Source organism: Rhinolophus sinicus, linkage group LG11 (genome assembly GCF_036562045.2).
Source record: "Rhinolophus sinicus isolate RSC01 linkage group LG11, ASM3656204v1, whole genome shotgun sequence".
Taxonomy (NCBI): Eukaryota; Metazoa; Chordata; class Mammalia; order Chiroptera; family Rhinolophidae; genus Rhinolophus; species Rhinolophus sinicus.
In genome coordinates, this window is record NC_133760.1 from 4208519 (window position 1) to 4227782 (window position 19264).

General features: G+C 52.7%; 3 protein-coding genes across 3 annotated transcripts; all 3 read left to right on the forward strand.

Annotated features, from left to right (window-relative positions):
* On the forward strand, positions 1–4658 carry RPS5 (ribosomal protein S5). Its single transcript, XM_019711629.2, has 6 exons — positions 1–156; positions 939–1047; positions 3199–3408; positions 3561–3689; positions 4362–4460; positions 4538–4658. The coding sequence occupies exons 2-6, from the start codon at positions 940–942 to the stop codon at positions 4604–4606; spliced, it is 615 nt and encodes a 204-aa protein (XP_019567188.1). The 5' UTR covers positions 1–156; position 939; the 3' UTR covers positions 4607–4658.
* Positions 4659–4667: 9 nt separating this feature from the next.
* Positions 4668–10660, forward strand: RNF225 (ring finger protein 225). Its single transcript, XM_019711625.2, has one exon. It carries the CDS (start codon positions 6039–6041, stop codon positions 7023–7025), a length of 987 nt encoding a protein of 328 aa, XP_019567184.1. The 5' UTR covers positions 4668–6038; the 3' UTR covers positions 7026–10660.
* A 1992-nt stretch (positions 10661–12652) lies between these two features.
* Positions 12653–19024, forward strand: ZNF584 (zinc finger protein 584). Its single transcript, XM_074315870.1, is given in 4 exon segments — positions 12653–13158; positions 17324–17444; positions 18244–18768; positions 18770–19024. Coding segments are annotated over 4 exon segments (963 nt in total). The 5' UTR covers positions 12653–13096.
* Positions 19025–19264: the final 240 nt, after the last annotated feature.

Here is a 19264-nt window from a genome sequence, read left to right on the forward strand (position 1 = left end):
ATACACTGTTCCTATTGCGCGCGGGTAGCCTCGCTGACCCGGAAGTTTTTGCTCCCATTAAAAGCGTAGGCAGGCAGCCTGCGGCCTTTTCCTGTCTGTGCCCAGGCGGCGCGTGGTGCACGCCGAGCGATAGAGACGCACCTGCTGCGCGCTGAGGTGAGGCCGCCGTAGGGTCGGGGATCTGAAGGACGATCAGGAATCTTACAGGGAGCCGTGTGGTGGGTCCCGAAGCCCCGGGCTTCCTTTGTGGGGCCTCACCTCTCCCTCCGGAAAACGCGCGGAGGAACCAGGTGGAGACGCAGGGTGTGTGCGTCTTGCCTCGTTGCTGGTTCCCCGCTGCCTCCGTAGCTCTGCCGGAAGCGGAGCTCTGGATTGTGGGTTTGTTCTCTGTAACGGCACATTGAGATAGGAAGTTTGCGTTATTCTGAGATGCACGATACACTCTCGACTTGTGTAGTTTTCCCCTGAAGAACAGACCCTAGTGCCTCGTTGGTATCAATCACGAACCGCAACCTTTACCTTGATAATGCGCAGAGTTCGTGCAGTAATCTTTGATGGCCGGTAACGTTTCTGTATTACTGAGGAAGATGAGTCCAAAGCAGTTAGTTGACTTTGCCAGCGTCGCAGAGCTCGTTAATGACATGGTCGGGATTTGAACTCCAGTGGAATGCCTTTTCAGGGCATTTGGCATCACCTGTCCAGCTGTGGTCCATGCTACAGCTGTGGCCCCGATGCCTGCCAGTTCTTGGCCCCAGGAGTCCTGGGGGAGAGACAGGTGCATCTTGCTGGCAGCTAAGTGGTTTCTCTAGGGCTCAGAAAGGTGGATCCAGAATTTCACAGCCGGGTTGGTTCCTCATAACATCCGAATTCACGGTATGTGGTCAGGTTTTGGAGTCAGTGGTGGGTGTGCCTGGGCTCTTAACAATTGCTGTCCCTAGGATGACGGAGTGGGAGACTGCTGCACCTGCAGTAGCAGAGACCCCTGACATCAAGCTCTTTGGGAAGTGGAGCACCGATGATGTGCAGATCAATGACATTTCTCTGCAGGTGAGGAGGGATGTGGTGGTTGTACTTCTCACCTGGGGGTGGGGACACTTGAAACTTGTAGCTGTCCTACTAAGTCAGGAGTTGAAGACATGACAGGTGAAAGGGTGATCCCTGGACCACCACGTCCATTTTTCCTTGTGTCCTATTTAGAGGTTGCTACAGTTTTTGTACACAAGATGGTTCTTTAGGAGCTTCACATCTCATGGGTTGTTTTTTGTTTTGTGGTAACATACACATAAAATCACCATTGTTACCACTTTAAAGTGTAAGGGTCCAACACCATTTTTTTGCATGTAAAATCCAGTTGCCCAGCACCATCTAGTTTTTGTTTTGATCTTTTACACTTGGCCTTATTAGGACTTTCGTGGGCCCTTTATAAAACAAGTTATATTTTGTGACTGTATTAGTACAAAGGTGAGTAAAAGTAAGGTTGGATTAGATTCATTGTTGTCCTTTTTTTTTTCTTTTTTTTTTTAAAGATTTTATTGGGGAAGGGGAACAGGACTTTATTGGGGAACAGTGTGTACTTCCAGGCATTTTTCCAAGTCAAGTTCTTGTCCTTTCAGTCTTAGTTGTGGAAGGCACAGCTCAGCTCCAGGTCCAGTTGCCGTTTCTAGTTGCAGGGGGCACAGCCCACCATCCCTTGTGGGAGTCGAACCGGCAACCTTGTAGTTGAGAGCCCTTGCTCCAACCAACTGAGCTATCTGGGAGCTCAGCGGCAGCTCAGCTCAAGGTGCCGTGTTCAATCTTAGTTGCAGGGGGCGGAGCCCACCATCCCTTGCGGGACTCGAGGAATTGAACCGACAACCTTGTGGTTGAGAGCCCACTGGCCCATGTGGGAATCGAACCAGCAGCCTTCGGAGTTAGGAGCATGGAGCTCTAGCTGCATGAGCCACCGGGCCGACCCTGTTGTCCCTTTTTTGTTTTAGAAGAAATTAAAACATTTCCTTGCTTCTCAGAGCAGAGAGACTGAGTACCCTGATACTGTCATTAGTAACAGCCCTGTTTTTCACTCTCAATGTCTTGTAGACATTTATGGGTTTGTTGGGGGTTCTGCAAACTTAAAGCGACACACAGTAAATGTTTTAGTCTTTGTGGGTCACATGTAGTTTTTGTCATATATGTGTTTACTTCCTGGTTCTCTCTTTTTGTACAACCCTTGAAAAATGTAAAAAATATTTTTCACTTTTCCCTGGTGCTGTCTTAGGGGCTGGGGAAGCAGAAGTCCGCAGTACCAGTGTTCTCCCTGTTTTGAAAGCTGTGCAGGGCTCTAGTGTGAGACAGGACAGTTGGTGCTTGCATTTTTTCCTGCATGAAGACACGCGTGGTTTACTTGCTTGTTTGTGCAGGTGGTTCTCTAGCATAGGTAACAATCAATCCAGTATCAGAATCTCCTGTCCTTTTCCTGTTGTTGGTTGTATTTGTAGCAAAATATGGCTTGTAGATATCCTCACGTGTAAATAATAGGATGACCTTGGGTATGTTTCATAGTGGACTGTCCTCTAAACATACACATAGTTCCTCTGATTCACCCCCACCACCACCATTTTGGTGTTTTCCAAACATTTTCTTAAGCAGTGTTTGTATGTGTAGGAAGGATTGTTGTATGATTCTTTTAAAAAACAAGTGTTCTCTGGAGTGATTCCCACCCCCCGTGGGACATTTGGCGATGTCAGTAACATTTTTTGGTGTCAAAACTGAGGGGTGTTCCTGGCATACTGGGTGCTGTTAAATGTCCTGCAGTGCACAGGACAGCCCGCCCACCCTCTGCCCCACCCCAATAATCTAAGACATCCATTGTGCGGAGTTTGAGGAACATTTAAAATGGGTCATGGGCTATATTCCCAGTAGTTCTCGAGCCCACTCCCATTAAGAAGGAAGTGCTGGGGTGGCCGGTTAGCTCAGTTGGTTGGAGCGTGGTGCTGATAACATCAAGGTTGCCGGTTTGATCCCCACATGGGCCACTGAGCTGTGCCCTCCTTTTAAAAAAAATAAAAAAACAAAAACCTCTTTTTAGTGACTTAGTATAGTTACTTGTTTAGGTCTTATTTTTTCATGGCAGCAGAGGCTCACAGCTAAGCCCACACAGGCGGGTGGGGACTGCCCTGAGTGGGTGCTCCTGACCACTGTCCTCTCTTTCTCTTGCCCCAGGATTACATCGCTGTGAAGGAGAAGTATGCCAAATACCTGCCCCACAGTGCAGGGCGCTATGCAGCCAAGCGCTTCCGCAAGGCACAGTGCCCCATTGTGGAGCGCCTTACCAACTCCATGATGATGCATGGCCGCAACAACGGCAAGAAGCTCATGACTGTGCGCATCGTCAAGCATGCCTTTGAGATCATCCATCTGCTCACTGGTGAGGTAGGCCCTGAGTCCTGTGGGGCCGAGCGCCCTAGTGCACCCTAAAGCCAGCAGCCACCCCACAGCACATGCTGGGCTCTTCCAGGTCATAGGGCTGAGGAATGGGAGGGATGCGGGCTGGCCGTCAGGCTTATGGCCATCCTGTCTCCTAGAATCCCCTGCAGGTCCTGGTGAATGCCATCATCAACAGTGGCCCTCGGGAGGACTCCACCCGCATTGGGCGAGCTGGAACAGTGAGGCGACAGGCTGTGGATGTGTCTCCTCTGCGCCGTGTAAATCAGGTGGGCCTAGGGCTTTTGGCACATGCGGCTGGGTTGGAGCAGCATTCAGGCCTTGGTGGAGTCCTTCCCAGGCCAGAGCTGGCAAGTGGGAAGGCTCATCCCTGTCTGCATGTTTTACCTGAAGTGTCATTTCCTCCAGGAAGCCTTCCTGGATTCCCACCAGTGCAGGGCAGGTCTTAGCTCTAAGCCTTTTCCTGGGTCACACTGGCTGAGGTGCAGTTTCATTTGGGTATATATTTTTACACACTGTGTGTGTGTGTTTCTTGGACCATTTGAGAATCAATTGCAGACATTATAACCATTTCCCCCTGAACACTTCGTGGTTGTCTCTAGGAACACGGATGTTTTATCCTCACCATCACTCCCGAAGAATTTAATAGCAGTCAAATAGCCAGTGTTCCCTCAGTGTCCCATTTATGGAGCTGTCCCCATCATGCCCTTTGCAGCTTGTTTGTTTTCAGTCAAGGGTCCAGGCCAAGAGCACTATCATGGCAGGTCTCAAGTTTGTCATCGGGGACCTAATCTCAGCCTCTGTGTCTACACTTATTTTTGAGGGCTCCTGCTGTGCCTTGTCTCAGTGGGCAACAGCATGGTAGCCAACATTTGTTGGGAGCCCTGCCTGGTTTGGGGACATCCCCTGCCCCAGGCTTAGCTGAGCCCTGTACTCCCTAGGCCATCTGGCTGCTGTGCACAGGTGCTCGTGAGGCTGCCTTCCGGAACATCAAGACCATCGCCGAGTGCCTGGCAGATGAGCTCATTAATGCAGCCAAGGTAGGTGAGGACATGGTGGGAAGTCGGGGTGGGGGGATTCCTCCAACACCCAGAGCTGACTATGTGCCTCCTTGCAGGGCTCCTCCAACTCCTACGCGATCAAGAAGAAAGATGAGCTGGAGCGTGTGGCCAAGTCCAACCGTTGATCGCGTGGCTATAGCCCCAATAAATCTGTTTGCCCTTTGGGGCAGTGCCACCCGCCAGTGCCACTGTCTGTCCTTGAGGGGCTCTTGGAGCTGGGGGGGGGGGGGGGGCAAGATGGCCCTAGTGTCCTGAGGACCTGCTCACATTTCTGGCATGTCTTTTGGCCTGTGGAGACCTGGATTCCCCAGGGAAGCACAACTGACTCAGAACCATGGCATTCTGGGGTGCAGGCCTAGCCGCCTAGAGTGTCCCAGCAGGTGTTGGAAATGAGAGGGTGGGATCATCCTGCTGGAGATGTCACTCTGGCCTGGGGAGGGTACCCATGTGGCAGTCCCCCATCTTGAGAGGCCTGTTACGTGGAAGCCAAGACCTGGGGTCTAGGCCATGACTGGTTCCTGCCCCTTTGTTGGCTGGCAGGGGCCAGCCCTGTCCAGTCCACGGTGGGGTATGCCCACACTCCATCCCAAGGACTCCGTAAGTCCACCCATCCTTGTCACTGGACAGTTTGGCCAGGGATTGAAGGCTGCCTCCCCAGCCACTTTGTGTGGTTTTGGCTATAGCCTAGCCACCTCCCTCCCCCACCAGGTTCTTCAGTAGCTACCAGATGGACGGGTGTTGAATGAGGGGGGCTCACTGGAGGGACCTGGGCTGTCAGTGCTCTGTCAACCTGTGCTATCATCTTCACACCACCCCCGACATCCGGCTTGGTGTTCACCATCCTGGTGGGTGGGACAAGCAGTCAGACCAGTCTGCCAGGAACCTGGGACCTGAATGAAGTGGCCCCACCACAGGCACCCTCCCATAGGGAGGGGCACTTAGTGTCCAGCTGCCAGTAGGCCATGGATTTGGGTCAGAACTGGCAGGGACGTGCCAGCTAGAGGGAGGATACACCAACAGGTAAGAGCCTAGTGGCCAGCTGGGGTCTGTCATTGGTGGGGAACCTCGGATCCCTGTTAGGGGCTTCCATTCTTGGTCTGCTGGGCACCTGAGGCTTGGGTGTCTGTCTTTCCCTTGGAGTCCTGCAGTGTCACTGCCCCTCTCCTGGGAGTCTGTCTTTGCTCCTGCCTGCCTGGGGTCCTACCTGGAGCCACTCAGTTCCTCTCAGGGTTCCCCTTCTCTGGGGCCTCCCAAGTCTAGCTCATCTGTGCTACTCCTGGGTTCATCTCTGGTCCATCCCAGGTTCCCTCCCTGTCCCTAATTCCCTTCAGGTCCGCTGTCTTGCCATCTGTACACCCCCCACCAAGTCCAATCCTGCCTCTACACCCCGCGTTGGACACCCTCTACAACTACCCCATCCAGTCTGCTCCTCCTGGGCACTGCTCTTCGTTGGGTAATCCCCTCCAGAGTCCAGCCCATGACCCTCCCCAGACCCCCCTGTATCCTTCTGACGCCTCTGTCCCGACCTGACCACCTCTCCTGGCAGGTACGGTCCGGATGCCCTGCCCTCGGCTGCCCTGGCTCCGCCCCCGGGCCCCTCAGGGCATGGGCCCCAGCTCCCTGGGCTCGCTCTCTGCGCCCTGCTCCCCCAGCGGGGGGACAGACGAGAATGAGGACGAGGAAGAGGGGGACAGCAGCCAGGGCTTGGGCCCCATTCTGCCCCCCGCGTCCCCTGTGGAGTGCCTCATCTGTGTGTCACCCTTCGACGGCGTGTTCAAGCTGCCTAAGCGCCTGAACTGCGGCCACGTCTTCTGTCTCGAGTGCCTGGCTCGCCTGTCTCTGGCCACGGCGGGCGGCGGCGATGCGGTGGCCTGTCCAGTGTGCCGAGCGCCCACACGCCTAACCCCGCGCGGGGGGCTGCCCGCACTGCCCACGCAACCCAGCCTGCTGCCCCCCGACGCGCGTGCACCCTCAGTGCGCCAGGGCTCTGTGCGCTTCGACCGGCGCCGTGGGCTGCTCTACCTGCGCCCGCCCGCCGCACCTGGGCGGCGCAAGGCCCGCAACTCGCGCCCTTCGGCCCCACCACCGCTGCGCCTCGGCCGCCCCCTGTCGCGCCGCCTGACGCTGAACAGCCCGACCTGGGCCTTCAACGCGGCAGTGGCATTGGCTGTGCTGGTGGCCGCAGGCCTCGTTGTCTCTGGCGTCTACATCTTCTTCCTCATCCCGCATGCCGCCTCCTCTGGCCCCGCGCGGCCCCAGCTCGTGGCACTCGCCCCGGCGCCTGGCCTCTCCTGGTTCCCGCCACGGCCCATGCTCGGGACACCCTGGACCCCGACCTGGACGCCGCACCCCACGGACGGTGACCTGGTCGCCGCCCTGCCAGGGGCTGCGGAGGACACGCTGGAGCCCAACGGGAGCCCCGAGGACCCAGCAGAGGCCAAGGGGACGCTGGACAGGCCCTCGGACAGCATGTGGGGGACAGAGGGTGGCCCAGTCTGGGCCCCACGGGCACGGGGCAGGAGAAGGGTGTGGAGGCCACAGTAAACTCATCTGTGCTGCAGGCCCTGTCTTCAGGCCTGGAGACCTCTGCATCATGCTGGTGGGGCCCTGCCAGGACCACTTGCCATGATCCCCTGAGGCTTAGCAAGGCGCAATAGCAGGCACCCATTTCTCCATAGGGAAGCCTGGCAAGATCATCGCTGTGGGGAGAGGACCTTCTCAGGAAGTAATGCCTACTGTCATTCTCACAGGGACGCTCTGGAAGCATCCCAATCCCAATCTCTGGGGGCATCCAGCTGAGGGAGCCCTGACCCCATCATTGTAAAGGTTTTGCTGGGAGACGCTCCTAAACCTGGTTTCCATGAGGGTCCAGTGGGAGTCTCCTAATCCTCATCCCTCATGGGGAGGGCCTGCTAGGGACACCCCAGCCCTGACCCTCACAAAGGTCCTACTGAGTACACCCCCAGGCATTATCAGAGCCCTGGGGGAGCATCCTCAGCGGCACCAGGGGCTGAAGGCTCTGAAAACCCCTGCAGGTGGCTAGGGGCCCCCCATCCTTAGAGGGCAAAGCTGCTGCTGCTGTTATTTCCGAGCCAAGCCCCCTGACCGGGTCATTGTAGAGCCAATAGCCCCCAGGACATGGAATTTGTTTTCTACTCTGCTGCCCGCAGGCTGGACCCTGGTGGGATTCAGCTGTCTCCATGCTGGTACTAGTTTGCCACCCTATACATCTGGCTGGGGCTTGGGCTTGGAGGGGCAGGGGTGCCCTGCCCAGGGTTGGGGAGGGACAGGTAGGGTTTGAGCCTCGAAGACTGGCTCCCACCTGGTTGTTGAGTACCAACTTGCCATGGGAGCCTTGACTTCCCCTATGGGTCCTGGCTTCTGGGATCCTCCTGATAAACTATGGGACAGCTGTGGTCACAGGTTCAAAGAGGCCAAGGTTGTCCTCTGGGTCAGACAGAGTCATGTGATTTGGGAGTTTGCTCCTGGACATCCCTGGCCTGCCCAAGGGGTACTGGACCCTCTTTCTAGCTGCTACAGCCCCTATTACTCCTGTCTCCACTCACTGATTTCTCAGGACTAATTACCTCCTCTCCGGGGCTCCCTCAGTGTTTCGTGGCATCCCTGTTGTGCCTCCAGGTGAAGCCTTAGTCCTCTCTGTGGACAGCAGCCTCCAGGGAGAGCCGCTCTTGGGTTCCTTTCCTCTTCTCAGAAGCCTTCTCAGAAGCCTGGGTTAGTCACAGCAGAGTAGATGGCAGCCACCCTCTGCACAAACTGAACATGAATCATCTCCCCTGTCCTCAGCCGTGGGCCCCGCCATCCTGCCTCACTTAACCCAGGGTTGGGATGCTGTGCAGCCAGTGGGCATCAGCATTTTCCACTGTGGCTTCTATGTGGCTGGAGGGTCCTGTTTAGTTTATTTATATGTGTGTTCTCTGCGCCTGGTATACAGTGTGTGCCAAATGGTTCTCAGTGGAGTGACTGCATTGCAGGTGACCAGAAAGCAGCCTGGGAATGCCTATAGGCACCCTGGACTCACCTGGTTGCCAGCCACAGCCTTCCTCCCTGTCCTAACCAGCTTCCTCCTGGGGGCTACAAGGAAGCTTGGCTTCCCCACCCTCCCATCTGGGAGCCAGAGGCCTCAGTTTCTCCTCCTGTGAAATGAGGCCAATGACAGAGCCCAGGGGTCGCTGAGCATCCCTGTCTGATTACTACCTTGATGCCTGCCTGCCCACTACCCAGGAACAAAGGGGCTGCCCGACACCACCCAAGGGTCCAGGATCATGAGGGACTCCTCCCCATCCTTGCTTATTCTCTGTGGCCACCTGGAGCTGTGCCCTCCCAGTCCCTCCCCCTGCCTATTCCATCCTTGCTGGACCCCCAACTCCAGGTCCTGCAAACACCCAGAGAGCAGGTCAGCCTCAGTGCCTAGCATGGTGCCAGAGAGGCCTAAACCCGCCAGCTTTTGGTTCTCTCTTCTGTGAAACAGGCAACAATAAACACCCTACTTTCGGGGAGAATTGATTAATCCACAAGTATTTATTGAGCACCTGCTGTGTACCAAGGGCGCACTGGGGGCACCTCAGGCATGAGGGACCTCATGTGACAGATGATGTCCAGAGGGTTTAGAGGAGCCTCCATCTCGGCCACACTGCCTCCCCCGCCACACTCTTGGGGTCCCAACTCCCCAAACCTTTCCTGGGTCCTCCCACAGGTCTCCTCACTTGTCCCCAAAGGGCACACCCGTTCTGGGCCATCGGGGCATCTTCGTGTGTTCAGGCCGAGGGAACAACGGCCATGGGGGGCCTCACTGGACCCTGGGAGCGGTAGTGTTCATATTAACAGATGGGGAAACTGAGGCTGACAGGCTGGGCAGGGCATGGATTCGAACGGGAACCAGAGAGCTTTCTGCAAAACACCTCTCAACTCCGTGCTCTGGTTCGATCTGGCAACTCGGTTTTGCATCCCGCCCCCACTCCACCCGTCTCCGCAGTTGCAGTTCTCTCCTCTGCCTTAGCTCTCCTTGCTAACACCCGCGGTGGACCACGCAGGGAAAGCGAGGTTGTCAGACACCGGGGACCAATCTGAGGCCACATTCCGGGCCCGGGCATGACTTGTTGCTATAGTAACTCGGCTCTCCTTCATGCGGCTGTGCGGTGGTTGCGAGCGCATGGTAGGTACCCCTCCGCAGAGGCGGGTGGAAGAAGCAAGGAAGGTGCGCCAGAACTGATGGCCAATTCTTCTCTATCTCATACTTTCAGCTAGTTGCAAAATGCAACACAGAGGCAGAGGGGTCATAGCTTACATGGTCAGGGTGACCCCAGTTTGTACCTGGGTTCCCAGGTGACTGTGGTTACAATGCCTCACCTATCTTCGTCCCATCCCTTATCTATCAAATGGGGAAATTACAACCTCAGCCCCTGGTGGGTGGGAACAGTAACATCCAACTGCTCCTATAGGAAGTTTGGCATCACTGCTCAGGCCTTCTACAGCTGTGTGGACACTCCCACCTCTGGTCACACTGCACAGCCCTTCACAGCTAGCTGGCAGGTAGCATCTCCCTGTGGTCACACAGCAGCCTAGCTGTCCGACCCAACCTTTCCCTAAGGAAAAAAGAAGTGGAACTGTGCATCTCTGGGATTAAGTTTATAATATCCTGAGTCTCTCCATCTGGTCTTCAAGAGAAGGGTCTGCGGTCAAAGACGAGTAAGATTCCTCACGGGAGGAACAACTCAAGTCAGACGGGACCCCGTTGAGACCCCAATGAGCTGTAATAAGAAATAATAAAAAGGAGCCTTGCCCCTCCTTCCTCTTGTTCTTGTGGGAAGCTGCTGCTTGCCACTGCCACTCCCTCTCACCTTATTGTGAGAGAGGCCCATTAGAGGATAAGATCAAGCTCTTTCTGCTCAGCTCATGGGACAGTTTCACTGTGAGAGACTCTCTCCCCCAAGGTGGTGCATACCGCACCTTAGTCATCTTGGGACGACATGCTTCGGCTGCTTTGGGATAAATAATTGGGTATTGAAATCATTTTTTTTGAATTGGTGTGAGTTTCACAGACCCTGCCTCTAATCATGTGATGCTCATTGTTTGTAATCAATAAATACTGTCAGTGACCCAATTCGGGGCTCCAGTCTCTTGAGGCTGCGAGTCCCTTGGTCCTCTGTGATTTAACTGTATATGAGTCTCTGTCTCTTTATTATAGTTTAACCCTCGCCGCCTCCCTCACCTTCCCACGGCTTGTGTTGTGCAGGACGCAAGACGCAACATCTCCCAAATGCCATCAGCTTCCCATGCTGCACTGATCGCGACCTTTTCCGGTGTCTGCCTGCAACCCAAACTTCATCCTCCTCCTGCCACTCTTCAGGCAGCCAGCCCTAGTCCCCTCCCCAGGAAGACTCCATTATCTCATTACCTGACCTTGTAGTGCCTAAGAAGCACTAAACCTAAAATCTGAAAAATGAAACTGTCACTGGAGAGGGCCAGCGAGATGCCCAGGCTTGGCTATCACACAGGTGGTCGAACCCAGTGGGGTCTGGGCTAGCTTCCACACCGGGGGTCGAACCCAGTGCTCAGGGAGGAAAACTGGGAAACTTAGCCGCTATGTTACTAGAGGATGGGCCCTCCTTGGCACGGTCTCCAGGTTCTTGGCATCTCGAGCAAAGAATTGAACGAGACACAGAGGTAAAGTGATGAGAGAAGTTTATTAGAAAAGACAGTATACTCCAAAGAACTAGGAGCGGGCCAAGCACAAAGAAAAGCGGCTAAAGACTCATTATTAGAAGAAAAAGTACACTTCAAAGAGTTTGGAGCAGGCCCTGAGCAAAAGCAAGGCTCAAGAGGCTCAAAGGGCTCAATGGCTCAAGGTGGCATTATTTGGAGAAAAAGTACACTCCAAAGAATTTGGAGCAGGCTGAGCAAAAGAAGCTGCTCAAAAGGCAGCTGCTCGCAGAAGCCTGGGGGTTTTATCTTTCTTTTTCAGGGATTGACTGTTCCGCTCTGGGCACAGGGGGGCCACTTACTTGACACCTGTGATTGATAAGGGGCCATTACCTCACCCTCTTAGATTGCACTCATCCCTTCCCAGAGTTCAGTCTGTTACAATGATATTAATGAACTTCTGGGCATATGTATGATATTATAATGACAGTATAATGATGCTAGGGTGAGATGGAGGTTGTGGTGGCCTCTACCAGTGGTTAGTGCTTAGGGAAGACAAGGGAAGAATTTGGGAGGTCTCCAGGCGGTGCTCCCCCTAGGTTGTGTTGGACGTGCAGGAATGCAGAGACCCAATTACCTGTCTCTAACTGCCTGCCTTATTTTCCCTGAGAGACATGGTCCCCATAAATCTCTGTGGGGAGTTGAGGGGCAGGGCTCTCTTCTTCTGTATCTGCTTCAAGCTGAGAAGGGGGTAGAGCTGTCCCTACCTAATGGGAATTCACAAAACTCTCACCCTATCTTATCTTAAATAATAAAGAGGGGTCTCTTCTTCCTTGGCCAGGGTGCAGTGAGGGTGGGTGGGTGGGGGGAAAAACATGTGGCAAATTAAGTCTGAGACCTTTGGGGGTCAAAATGTAGTGCTGCCTCCTACAGCCATGACCCAGAGTAAGCACTGGGCCTCTCAGATCTGTGTCAACCACACCTCTGCCCACACCCATGGAAGGGAACAGCCTATCCCACAGAGGAACGGGCTTTCTAGACATGTTTAAAGATATGTATCAGCCCAGAACATGTTAAGAGGTGGCCAATGTTAGAGACACAGCTCAGGTACAGGCATGAGAACAGTCTAACCCCAGGGCCACTCCTGCCCATTTGTAATCTCCATGGCTGAGCCTCTTCCGGACCTCTCATGCCATCCCTGGTTTCAAGTCTACCAGGTCCATCAATCAGTGCTCCTTGACTGAACTCCAATCGAGTGACAGTTGTGGGGTGTGAAGGTGCACTTGTCACACTCACGGCACGTACAGGACGTGGTGGGACCTCCCTGACTCTCGTACTTACCCGGCTCGCACGTCAGTGGGCCTGGGTACCGCCTGGACGCCGTCAGCCGCCCGCCGCCTCCCGCCTCCCGCCCGGAAACGTCCCGTCCTGGGCCGTCATTAGTTACGTCACTACGGACTCCCTGCGAGGACACTTATGGGAAATGTAGTTCGCGTGCGTCCAGCAGCAGCTGGTAGCTCCATCCCCTTGGCAATGAGCAAGGGGCACCGCGGGGGCAGCTGGAAAATGAAGTGAACAATCTGAGGCAGGCACGGAGTCAATGGAGGCGCAGGCAAGCACCCGCCGGGCGGGACTTCCGGCATTGCTCGCTCGCTCGGTCGGCCGCGGGTGGGTCCCTGCGGGTTCTTGGGGCGCGCCGCGCGGGCGGGGCGACTCCCCTCGAGCCCCGCCAGCGGAGGAGAAGGGCGAGAACCCTGGCCGCGTTTTTGCATGCGCCGTGGCCGCCGGGGTGTCTCCTACTTCCTGAGGCTCGCGTGTCCCGCGCCCCCGGAGGCGGCTCCGCAGTCCTCGGCACGTAGTACCCGGGGGAGACCGAATTTAGAAGTTTCCACGCCGGCTGGAGGTTGCTGCGCCCGAGGCGGGGGTCGGGTACTTACCCTGACTCCGCCGAGTCGATGCTCGTCCTGGTCAGCCCCGGTGGCGGCCACGCTGGGCCCGCGGGGCCGAGGAGGCGCAGGCGAGTGGATGGGATCCGGGTTCTGAGCACAGCAGTAAGGAAAGTTGTGGCAGGGGAGGGGACAGCCATGCAAAGCCAGGCGGAGGAGGGCCAGGTCTCAGAGATGCGTGTGTAGTTCCGGGTTGAAGCTGGGAACGGATACTGGGGGGAGGTTCAGTGCAGAGCTGGGGGAGGAGGCCATTGAGGTATAGGGCTGGACTGGTTTAGGATGGGATTGTGGGTGCTCTCCGTGGTGTCACTCTGGAGACACCATGTGCAGAACTGGCGTGTGGGGAGTCCAGCGAATTGCCAGTGGGATGAACTGGTGAGGTTGTGCACGGGGTGTGGCGTTCTGATATGCTGTGGTACAAAGACTTACATGCCTGCTGGGCAGAAAGGCAAACTGAAGGGCCCTGGGAGGGTACTTGTGCCTGAGAGGGAAAGGTGCGCATGGATTTGGTTGTCTCTGAGAGGTGATCTGTGGGACACAGGGATTTGGTTGGCAGGGGCTAGGGTGGGTCCTGTGTGCCCAACCAAGTACATGGATGGTGTCTGTCTGGTCACCAGCCTGTTGTGGGCTGGGTGCAGAATCCAGTAGTGACATGAGGAGAGAGGCACCAGTGATACTGGGGGGGCTGGGTGAACCTCTGAGGTAGGGGCCCTGGGAGGAAGAAGGTATGTGTAAAATGGGGGTGGGGGTGGAGTAGGCGGGGCTCAAATAGAAAGATGTCAGCGAGAGATGTGCCAGACACTGAGCCACAGGTCAAGGGCCTGGATGTGTTCCTCTATATTTTGGATGGCTTCTCTGTCCACTGTTGACCCTAAGGCTCAGCTGAATCCATCATTTGAGGACCTGGTGACCTTTGAGGATGCGGCTGTGTATTTCTTCCGGGAGGAGTGGTGTCTCCTTAATTTGACTCAGAGGAGCCTGTACAGGGATGTGATGCTGGAGAACTTTGCATTCACTATCTCGCTGGGTATGTCTCTCACACGCTCCCCCAGCAAACTGACCGTCTCTGCCTTTTCCCAGATGGAAGTTCTGTCCATTCTAAAGCCCCACCACAGAGGCAGGTTTCTTCCCAGGTTCCCTGTGGTTGGTGCTCTAAGCACCGGGACTGGGCTGTGTGCTCTTCCTGCCTCGTGGGGCAGCGCTGTTAGCCTCAACACCTGTTGCCCCACAGTCTTCTGGAGTAGGACTTGGGGTTCATCTATTTACAGTTTTCCCAACAAATCCCACCAGCTCTGCCTCTCTCTGGCCTTGTGACTCTGCTGAAGCCACTGCCTCTCTGTGCTCTGGGTTTCGCCTTCTTCCTCCAAAAGAAATTTGATAGGGCCCTCCCTGCGTCAGACTTGAGCCATGAATTCGAATCAGATCAGTTTGGGGAGTTTTGCCATCTTAATCTCTTTCAATTCATGAACATAAGATGTCTTTCCACTTATTTAGCTCTTCTTTAATTTTTTTCGACAGTGGTTTGTAGTTTTTAGTGTACAAGGCCAAATTTACTTTAATCTTAAGGATTTTATTCTTTTGATGCTGTTACATGGAATTGTTTTCTTAATTTCATGTTAGATTGTTCATTGCTAGTATATAGAAATATAATTGATTTTCGCATGCTGATCTTGTATCCTGCAATCTTGCTCTACTCAGTTCTAATAGATTTTTAAAAAATTTTTAGTGGGTTTCTCAGTGTTTTCCATATATATATATATATATATATATATATATATATATATATATATATATATATATGGTGTCGTGTCATCTACAAATACTTTTACCTCTTCCTTTGCCTAACTGACCTGGGTAGAACATCCAATACTTTATTGGATAGAGTTGGTAAGAGGAGACATCCTTGTTTTGTTCCCAATCTTATGGGGAAAGCTTTCAATCTTTCACTAGCAAGTATGATGTTAGCTGTAGGTTTTTTGCAGATGCCCATTTCAGGTGAGGAAGTTCCCTTCTTTTCCTAGTTTGTTGAATGCATTTGTCGTGGAAGTTTCTTAGATTGTGTCTAAGGCTTTCCCATGTATATCGGAATGATTATAATTTTTGTCCTCCATTCTGTTAACAGGATGTATTACAGTAATTGGTTTTCATATGTTTAACCTTGCCTTACTAGGATAAATCCCACTCTGTCATGGCTTATAATCCTTTTTATATAATTCTGGATTTAGTTTGCTAGTATTTTGTTAATGAGGAGTTTTGTATCTCTATTCATAAGAGTTATCAATGGTATAGTTTTCTCATAATGTCTTTGTTTGGATTGAGTATGAGGGTAAATTTGGCTTCAGTGGATGGGAAATGGTCCCTTCTCTTCTGTTTTCTGGAAGAGTTGTGAAGTATTGGTGTTAATTCTTATTTCAGTGTTAATATTCACCAGTGAAACCATCTGGACCTAGGTATTGTTGTTTTTTTTCCTGTGCAGGGATTTAAAAAAATCTTTTTAAACCTATTCAGATTTTCTATTTTTTCTTGAGTCACCTTTGGTAATTTGTCCATTTTATCTAAATTATTTAACATGTGGGCATATAGTTGTTCATAGAACTTCCTCAAATCTTTTCTATTTTTGTAAGATTGTTAGTGATATCTTTTTTCATTCCTGTTTGAAATAAATTGAGTGTTCTATTTTTTTCTTGTCAGTGTAACAGTTTGTCAATTTTGTTGATCTTTTCCATCTCTATTTCATTTATCTCTGCGCTTTATTATTTCCTTCTTCTACCTTTGGGTGTAGTTGCTTTTCTGTTTCCTGTTCCTTAAGGTGTAAAGTTAGGTTTTTGGTTTGAGATCTTTTTTAATATGGGTGTTGTGACATAATAAGAAATATGTTTATCTTTTGTCTTTGTTTCCAGGTCCTGGCACACAGCTCCTAAAACTCTTGGAATCTCTGGAGTGATGAGAGTGTCTTTTGCATGCTAATGGGATGACTGGTGGTGGGGACCACTAGATAGCTTCAGGATGGTGTTTGGTCACCAGAAAGACCAAGCTATGATTGGAAGTTTGGATTTTCAGCCACCCCTCCCCCGAAAGCTTCCCACCCATCTCCCACCTCCTACCCTCAACCCATAGAGAGGAGAGGGGCTGATCACCAGTCACCAGTGATTTAATCAATCATGCCTAGCAGTGAAACGTCCATAAGAATTTCAAAACAACGGTGTTTGGAGAGATTCTGTGTTGGTGACCAAACATATTGAGGTGCTAGGAATGTAGTGCCACCGAATCTAAGTAAACTTTTCCTGAGTCCTGTGATCCTACGTTCTAGCAAGTTATTGAACCTGAAGAGGGATCAATAATTGTGGGAATCCCTGACTCATAGCCAGTGGGTCAGAAGTACCGGAGGCCTAGGACTTTCAATTGATGTCTGAAGTGGGGGCAGTCTTGTGGGACTGAGCCCTTAACCTGTAGGGTCTGTCACTAATTCTGGGTACTTAGTGTCAGAGTGTTGGAGAAGTTGGAGAAACTCCCCACACATTGGGTGTCAGAAGTGATGTAAGTAAAACAGCGTGGAGGTGTTCGTAACTATAATTTTCCCTCTAAGCGCTGCTGTTTCCCATAACTTTTATATGATGCATTTTCATTTTAATTTATCTCCAAGTGCTTTGTAATTTTCTTTGTGGTTACTTGAGTGTTTTATTTAAAGTCCATAAATTTGTGAGTTTCCCAGATTTCTTTCTGTCATTGATTTCTATTTTTAATTCCTTTGTAGTCAGAGAACATACTTTGTAGTCATTCCTCCAAAATCCATTGAGGCTTGTTTTATGTCCCAGCAAATGGTCTGTTCTGGAGAATGCACATGAGAATGTGAGAAGAATGTGTATCTGCTGTCATTGGGTGGCATGTTTTAGTGATGTCTCTTAGATTTAATTGATATTTGGTGTTATTCAAGTCTATGTCCTTGTTCATTTTCTGTCTATTCATTATTGAAAGTTAGAAATTGACGTCACCAACTGTTACTTATTTCTTACTTATGTCAGTTTTCCTTCATAGGAGGTTTTTTTAAAAAAAAATTTGTGGTAAAACATGTAACGCGAGATTTGTCCTCTCAACAAATTTTTAAATGTACACTGGAGGTTCATTGTCTGATACTGTTTCCTTCCTGGTTGCCATGATGACACGCACTTCCTGTGGTGTTCAGGGGGCTGGGTCAGCATTGGCTTGGGCTGGCCTCTCATACTTTCTCTCTCCTAGGATTTGCACCTTTGAGATCACATGTGATTGCCCAACTGGAGGGCGAAGAAGAGCCCTGAGTGCCCAGCATAATGGACATGACTCTGGTCAGCAGAGCAGAGGCCAGGAGAGGTCCAGTTTGGTGAGTGGGGCTGGGGGATGTCTTGGTTTCAGTGATGGACTCATAGTCCACTGGGTGTGCTGGTATTTTGGCGCTGAGGCCAGTGACCACAACTTCCCACCTCTCCTGTCCCTTCTGGACACTCTGTGTGGTCTTGCCATCTGTATCATGATTCAGGCCCTGGATGATGCACCTCTGGCCTATGTCCTATCCTTTCCCCTTCTCTGTGCAGTGCAGAGATGTCCAGGAGTGACCTAGTTTGCATGTGACTTGAGATGCGTACGTATCCTTAAACTTGAACACTAGCTACTCTGTCATCAAGAGTACACACATCCTCTTCACAATGCAGCTAAGGCTCTGCTTGAAACCCGTCACGGGAGTATCGTGGAGGCCCCATCGTTCATCCTGCACTGCTCCTGTCTTTGTGTCCTCATCCCTGTTGAGGTGTTCCCTATCCTGTGATCTGGCAGACCCTATTGTGCTGGGCACTCTTTCCTCCCAGACCTTTCCCAGATACCTCCTGGTAATTCTGTGGTCCCCTTTCTGGGTGTGCCCACTGGGCACTGGTGGTGAAGGTGCCCCGCCCCCTGATCCAGCTCTGGGTAGCTGACTGCTCTGGTTCAGGTTGTGTGGGCAGGGCAGAGGAGGCCCCTCCCTGGCAGGTGGTGAGCTATGGCGGCTACCTGTCAGACAAGCACCCTCTGCGTGGGGAGTCTGGGAAGAACATGCCTGCCATCCTGGGCCAGCCCCACAGTGAAGGGGAACCATGCAGGAGCCCAGGGCACAGGGAAACCCCCTCATACAGCCCTCCTGTCAGCAGCAGCAGGGAATCCATGCTGTACAGAAGCCCCTTAAGTGTGGCATCTGTGGGAAGGCCTTCCTGAAGGCCCTCATGCTCCTCAACCACCTGCTGACTGACTCCACAGGGATACCCTTCAGCTGCCCAGCAGGTGGGAACACCCCCACGGAGAATGCAACCCTTGTTCATCACCGAAAAGTTCACATTGGAGACGTACCACACGTGTGCAAGGCCTGCGGGAAGCTGAAGGGTCCATCTAAGCTGAGGATGCACCAGGAGGGTCACACAGGCATAAAACCCTTCAAACGTGCTGAGTGTGGGAAGGCCTTCACCTGCAAAGATGCACTTGTCCTGCACCAGAGAGTCCACAGTGGAGAGTGGCCAGACCCCTGCAGCCAGTGTGGGAAATCCTTCAGGGTGTTGTCCACCCTCATTTGGAAGGTCCACACTGGGAAGAGGCCGTACATGTACTGGGAATGTGGGAAGTTTTTTAAATACAACCACAGCTGCGTGCTGCACCAGAGAGTCCATACTGGAGAGTGGGCTGTACACCTGCAGCCAGTGTGGGAAGGCACATGTGACCCGCTCTGGCCTGTACCAGCACTGGAAGGTCCACACCAGAAAGCGGTCCTATGCGTGCAGCCTATGCGGGAAGGCCTTCACCACCAGGTCCTACCATAACTGGCACCAGCAGTTCCACACCAAAGGCAGGCCCTACGAGTGTGCAAAGTGTGGGAAGTCCTTCAAACATAGCTCTACCCTCCTCCAGCACCAGTAAATCCACACTGAAGAGTGGCTGTAGGACGGGGTGTGGACACACGAGGTCTCACTCCAGACAGGAGGCTGAGGGGAGGAGCTATGCGAAGGTGCACTGGGCACACCCCAGCACCCACGTTGGGGGTGGGGGGGTGCCAGGTATGTGGGAAACTTTTTGGAGCTGTGTTGCTATTACAGCTTCCCAGGCTGTAATAGAAGCCATCCCACCTCTACCACCTGGCAGGTCCCCATGATGTGCATCCATCACCCCAGTGTGCTTAGGGAC